The 6,741-nt window shown below is 52.3% G+C and overlaps 1 protein-coding gene across 1 annotated transcript; it reads right to left on the bottom strand.

Moving 5' to 3' along the window:
• Positions 1-785: 785 nt before the first annotated feature.
• TOPORS (TOP1 binding arginine/serine rich protein, E3 ubiquitin ligase) lies at positions 786-5,228 on the bottom strand. The gene is given in 15 exon segments (XM_086629855.1): positions 786-946; positions 949-1,017; positions 1,020-1,037; positions 1,040-1,200; positions 1,202-1,414; positions 1,416-1,703; positions 1,705-1,816; positions 1,819-2,046; positions 2,049-2,702; positions 2,705-2,778; positions 2,780-2,860; positions 2,862-3,389; positions 3,391-3,779; positions 4,928-5,079; positions 5,192-5,228. Coding segments are annotated over 15 exon segments (3,165 nt in total).
• Positions 5,229-6,741: the final 1,513 nt, after the last annotated feature.

Here is a 6,741-nt window from a genome sequence, read left to right as displayed (position 1 = left end):
TTTGAAAAAAAAAAGTTTCCCATGGGAATACTCAAACATTAGAAAGGTAGAACAGAGAGGCCATCCAGCTCTGGGAATAGGCAAAACTGAACAAATTCTGAGCAATCTGACAAAAGTTGTTCCTACTTTCAGTGAAGGCTGGGACCTGATGGTCTCCAGAGGTCCATTCCAACCTGGAGTACTCCTGACAGCACAAACATCGATGGTCTGTGCTGGTAAGACACTCAAAACCAAAAGATAAACGTTGTGCTTGCCAAATACACAGTCCACACATTTAAATTAATTAAAAAAAAAAAAGTGCTATTGCTTTATTCAGATTCGGACACAGCTCACTTTTCCGTTACTGAAGTCCCGTTGGAGATCTACGTAGAAATCGCTGACTGCTTTTCAGCCCAGATGAGCTTCAATCAAACAGATTAAAAATGGTGGAATTCACCCTGAGTTTTTGAAGTAAGCCATTTTTCCTTTGTCTAAGAAGAGCAATCCCCTTAAAATGCATTTTTTGGCTTTTGGTTTGGGCTCCTTTTTTGTTGTTTGTTTTAAACAAAATTTGGAAGTATTCTGTGGATGTATTTTACATATGACAAGAATGCAGGATGGCTTTGTGAAATCACAACTTCCAAACAGTCTTCTGAGAAACTTTGAGAGTTTCACACTAGCAATATTGTATCTGCTTTGACTGAAAGTGCACACACATTCAAAGGTTTTATCCATTTCCCAGACATCTTTTAACGTACACAAATCCCATACGGGTTTTTGTTATCAAGGGAAAAAGGTAGTTAAATTCACAATTTTAAGAAGTGTTCTGTGGAAGGTGTGCTACATTTTTTTTCAGGGAAATCGAACCAAGAGGATCTGTTGACAAGTCCCTTTGGCAGTCTTAGCACCAATGGTTGTGTCTCTGGACTCTCCAGGAAGGAAATCCTGGGGGAAGGCAGTGGGCTGCAGGCAGTGCTGGTGTTTCTGGAACGTCGCTGGTGACGGTTTCTGTGGGAGGGGTGTTACTGCTGGTAGACTCTGATCAGCTGCTGTTTCCAAAGTTCAACATCAACATTTCTAATGTCACCATCTAAGTCTCCCCTTCTGGTAGGAATACTGTACTTTTTGGCTGCTCCTCCAGTTTTCTCACCAGCTCTGTAAACATCTCCACATCCTGCCCTTTCCAGAAAAGAAGACGGAGGTTCATTTCCCTCTCGTTTATCGAGTTGTGCCTGTCCAAGTCATACTGCTGTCACCTTCAGTACCTTCTGGCTCCTTGCTACTATCACTATCAATTGTAATCACCACTGGAGAAGAACGTGCCGAGTTACTCTCGTGATGTTTCCGGTGTTTCTTCTTATGCTTTTTCTTTTTCAGATGCCTTGTTGTGTCTGTTGCTTTTCCTTCACAGACTATCTCCACGCTTGGCTCCTCATCTTTTTTTCTTCTTCTTACGCTTTGTCTCGCTGCTTGCTCGATTGTCTGAAAGGCTGTCTTCATTTCTGTAGCAGTCACTGAGTTTTGAGAAAGTTTTCTTGGGGTGATTTTCTCTTTCTGGACTTGTGCTCTCCATGAATGCATTCTCCAAGTGGTGAGTTTTGTACTTCCTTTTTCCACCAGGCTTTTCACTTTTCATTCTGTCAGTCCCTGCAGAAGGGCTCCTCGGCCTGTTGCTTGACTGACTCCTCGACCTGCATCTTTCATAACAGTAATAGTGCCTCTCGGAGTCCTCTCTGGCTATGCAGATCTGTCCTTTCAATAACTGATCGTATCCTGTATTCTGGACTAGCAGATTGCCTGGAATAGTGAGCATTACACTGAGTCCTCCTGCTGGAGGTTCACAGCCATCTCCGAGCGCGTTTCGACTACAGAAAGCGTAACCCCAGTGGTACCTACTTTGGTAATTGTCTCTTACACAGTAATGATCACTGTCTCTGCTTCTCCATCTCCTTTTGCTGTGGCCTTTGCTACGTGATCGTGATCTGCTTACTCCTCTGGATGGAGCGCTGTCACGACTCAGAGAGCCTCTCTGGCTTTTTAGAGAGACTCTGGTGTCATAAGTCCTCACCTCCTGCTGCTTCTTTTGCTCCTATGTTTGCTGCTCTCTCTGCTTCTCGATCGTCTCCTTTTAAGTTGGCTTTTTCTACGATGCTCCCTCCTAGACTGATGGCCATGAATACCTCAACTTTTCTGTGAACACGATTGTGGGCTTCTGGACTTTCCCTTTCTAGACAATCTGTGATTCCAAGGGGAGCTTACTGTGTCACTTTCCAGAGAGGGGCTCCAGCTCAAGTCCTGTAGAGACAGATCTTCTACCTTATATTTGTTCTTCTCGTTATCTTTTGACTCTGTCTTCTGAGCTGCAGGAGATAAGCAACTTCTAGAACTACGTACATCCTCCTCATAGGTGAGGGAACGTGGTGAGAAACTCCTGCTTGGTTCACTGTCACTCCAGCTGCAACACTGGATTGGCTGCTTTCTTCACGTCTTCCCTTTTTCTTCCCTGATGGACTCCTCAGAGTCCGAGGACAGCTCAACCACTTCTGGTGTCCTCTCAGCTAACGGCTTAACGTACCCAACAATAACACAGTAGTCCGAGGAAGAGTCACTGTTGTTTGAGTCAGCATTAGCCTGTAACTGAGTTTGCAGTTTGGTTCTTCGACTCTTTGTAGCAGAGCCCTCCTCAGAACTTCCTGACGTCTCTAGAGGAGAAGCTATGGTGCACGAATGTCTTCTGAAATGGAAAAGGAAGGCCCCAGAGTTTCATCATCCCATGGGGCCTGACCAAGACCAGTCACACAAACTGTTATCTGGCCCCTGAGAATGTGCCGTATCTGGAGATATTGTAATAATTGACAAGTCTGAGCGGCTCCCTTCATCATGATGGTGCAGGACAGTCATAATTGGCATGTTGATCGTACGCTTCTAAGTTAAAAGGACAACGGGCAAAACGGATGAATTCATGTACGAAGTGTTCAGTCCAATTCAGCAAAAACGGCTTTAGATCTTCCGCAAAGGCTTCGCTTTCCAGATCACACCTCGTCACTTTACTCATGATAACGTGCTGTACGACATGAACCAAAGACTGACGGGCACCAAACAAGACTGTGAGTTCTCGCTTCAACCAAGGAGCCAGCCTGTGGAGGCAAGCAGGGTTGCGGCGGAAAAACTCTGCTGAAACGTCTCGATAGCGGCCGCCATCCTGAATGCTCCGGATACGCACCCCAGTACGGTACAGAGCTCTGCGGAAGCTGATCATGTCCTCCTCCTGAACCTGCCGCAGAGATCTGCCCTCGGCACTAGCCTGCCTCCTTGAGGGCAGCCTCCTCATCATCTGCTGAATCTCTCCATCTCTCTGCCGCACCGGTTCGCTCGACAACCCTTCAAACAATATCCCGTTATCCAGGGGACAGCGTCCTTGGGGAAGGGGAATTGCCAGCACGCCGTGTCCCTGTTAAGATGGTACGGTAACGAAATCTCTGGCTGTCGGGGCTGGCAAAAGACCTGTTTTCTGAAGGGCTGAGTATGTACTCCTTGAAGTCATCGTCAGCACGAATTGTATGGAAAATGGAAGAAAAGGGTTGCTTGCAGAGGGGGCATTCTGCTTTGGTTTTTGACCACTCCTGGACACAGCAGAAACAGAGCCTATGGAAGCAGCGATCCAGATACGCAACATTGTCAAATCTATCCAAGCAGATGGGGCATTTAGAGTCAGCAGACGCTTCAGTTGGCAGCTCACTGGTGCTGGCTTTTGGTGAAAAGATGCTATCTTCTGAAAAGTCGCTATCTTCTGAAAAGTCCTTATCTGTTGAAGTCATCTTCTACAAAAGAAAAAGACACAAGATCATTGCTATCTCAGAGAGACAAAAATGTAAAGTGTAGACACAGAAACCCGTGACAGTTACCTTTAAGGTTACAAACTCCAGCACTAGCACTGAGACAATACCAAACAAAGAGGCAGCATGACGTAACTACTTCGCTTGGCTTCTCTTCACAGTGAGATCTGTTTTTTCCGTGTTCCAAGTTTTAAACAGAGCTTGAATCACGCTGGTATACATAATGGTAACAGATAGGACTCTGTCTTCTTCCCCACTCGCAAATAACTGCTCTGACGTGGTCAGTAAGTTTATGATTAACATGGTATCTCCGAAACACACTTCCAAAGGAGACCAGCGTTTACATATGAAAAATATGAGAACGGTTAGTTCTGTCCTTTAAGAAAAAAAGTCAAAACAAGTAATTGCACTTGAACTAAACACCAGTTTCCAAGCTCTGCTGGACCTCTCCTGTTCCTTCACCCTCTGCCTCTGTTTTGCTGAGCGCTCATGCTGGACTACATATGGCTTGTTGGACTAGACAACCTCTAGGCATGTGTTCCAGCCTAAACGAGTCTTTGTTTTTATGACTGGAGCAAAAACAGCCAGGTGTCATTCCTACACCCACGCTCAGGTACACGCTGCCTTTATATTAGCCAGGCAGTCAAGCACGGTTCGTAATAAATCCGCCTATTTTAAGTCATCTCGGGTATCAGCACTATCCTGCGGCACCATAATTCAGCGGAAACAAGCCACCGCACTACTTCAGAGCTCTCCAGCCCACCTTTCGCAGCAAGCCCAGGCGCGGACCGCAGCTGCCCGCGGGACGCCAGGCGCGAAGCGTGCCGTGAACACAAGCGAGGCGCGCCGGGGGGCACAGCGCACAGACGCGCGGGAGAGCGCGCACACGCGGGCCGGGAAGGAAGGAGGAAGGAGGAAGGAGGAAGGGGGAAGGGGGAAGGGGAAGGGGAAGGGGGAAGGGAGCCGCGTCCCCCCGGTGCGACACCGGCCCCTCGCCCGCCGCGGGGCGCCTCCCGCCCAGCTCCCGCCCTGCGCCTCCCGCTTCCCCTCGTCTCGGGCCGCCGGCCCACCGGCAGGGCCCGACGCCTCCCCGCCCCCGCGCCCGCACTCACCGCTGACCGGCTCTCACTCGCCGCGCGGGCTGAGGCCGCGGCCGCCTTCAGCTTGTGGCGCGACCGGCAGCGTCCGGAGCCAGAAGCCTCCCACCGCTCGTCGCCCGGCGGGCAGCGGCGGCGGCGGGCGCCTCCGCCAGGCGCCGTACGGGCTGTGCCATCGGCGGCGGCGGCGAAGCGGCGTTACCACGGGAACGGTTGCCCCCGCCACCAGCCGGGCAGCGCCGGGCCGCCGCGCTGCTGCCGGGAGCGGAACGGCGGCGCCGTTTTGCGGCGTCACTTCCGCTCTCCGCGGCGACATCTTTGCCGGCGGGCGGAGGCGCTTCTGGGCGGAGGCAGAGGAGAGGCCGACGCCCACGCCGACATGGACATGGCTCCGCCGGGGCGGCGAGACCCGCGGCCGCTCTGCCGCTTGGTGCGTGCCGCGGCGGGGGAGCTGAGGGGCCTGGCGGGAACTGCTGCTGCGGCGGCGGGGGGCAGGCCGGGTGCGCCGCTGGGCGGCGGGGCGGGGCAGGCCGAGGCCGCCCGGCCCGGAGGGCGGGCGCCGTGCGGCGGAAGGAGGAAGCCGGGCTCTGGGTGGGGGCAGCGGTCAGCGCGACTGGGCGATGAGGGGCGGTCCGGGCGCTGCCGCCGCTGCCAACCCGCCGTGGCTTCGTCCCGCAGGGTGGCCGCCGTGGTGCTGCTTTCCTGGGGCTTCGTCCTCTACGGGGCGCGAGTGGCCGCCCAGCGGCAGCTGGGAGCGGCCTCCTGGGCCAGGGGCTGCCCTAGCGCCAGCAGAGGCCGTGGGACGCCGCCGGGAGCTCGGCGTTGTCTCCGAGGGTACGGAGGGATCCATCGGAAGGCTGGAGGAGCCCTGTGGTCAGTTGGGCAAATAAAGCATAAATAGTTCTTGGGAAAGAAAAGGTAAATAAAGCAGAAACAGTTATTAGGAAAGAGTTCTTCTTGCTGATTTGTACTTGCACGTAAATGCAAGAGGCATGCATGCCCATATGTGCAACAAAAGGACATTGACACAACCTGCTCTATGGATTGCCGGAAACAAGGCATGCCTTCCACAGCACCTGCACGTAGCACTGCCAGAACTCGCATCAAGCGTGAGCACAGCCAGCCATGTCCCTTTTCTCCTCTACAGCTGGTAAGGATTGAAGCTCACTAGTAAACTCATGTGCGCTTTCACAGATCCCCTCAGTACCAGCACAGCCCTTCTGTCCATCTAATAACCTGCCCCATATCCTGAGCCCTCTTACTCACTCCTGTGCAGGTGGTCCTGCTTCCTGCTCACAAGCAAACACGCACTCGTGCACTGACACAAATTGCAGATGCACACTCGCAGATCTCTCCAAATACCAGCATGGGCCTATGCCTGATACCTTGCCTGGACCCAGGGCCTCCTTCTTGCCAGCTGACACAGCTTGAACTTGGTTTAGGAGTTACATCCCCACATGCAACACTTTTCTATGCTGTTTGGGGGAGGATAAAAAACCACTTTGGCTTTCCAGCTGGCAGCACCAGGCATGTGACCTGGGACTTGCAGTCTGCTCCTGTGCTGGTGCTGAGACTCACTTGCTTTACTCACCCTGGTTCCCCCAGTAGCTGCACCTGGGGCACACATGCTGGTCCTGTCCCAGGGGTTGGAACTGACACCTTCACTGTCACCTGCACCCTTTGCTGGCACCAAGACCCTAACCCACTCCCATCACTGGCACAATAGGAGGGACCCATATCCAGAAGTGTCATGCTTGGTCGGCTTCCTAAATGCTGTGTGCATGTGTCAGCTCTTGGGCAAGGTGGGAGCTTGGAGAATCCATATCTGG

Source organism: Tauraco erythrolophus, chromosome Z (genome assembly GCF_009769465.1).
Source record: "Tauraco erythrolophus isolate bTauEry1 chromosome Z, bTauEry1.pri, whole genome shotgun sequence".
Classification (NCBI taxonomy): domain Eukaryota; kingdom Metazoa; phylum Chordata; class Aves; order Musophagiformes; family Musophagidae; genus Tauraco; species Tauraco erythrolophus.
The sequence above is the reverse complement of the archived record's forward strand: the minus strand, read 5'-3'. Positions and strand labels throughout refer to the sequence as shown.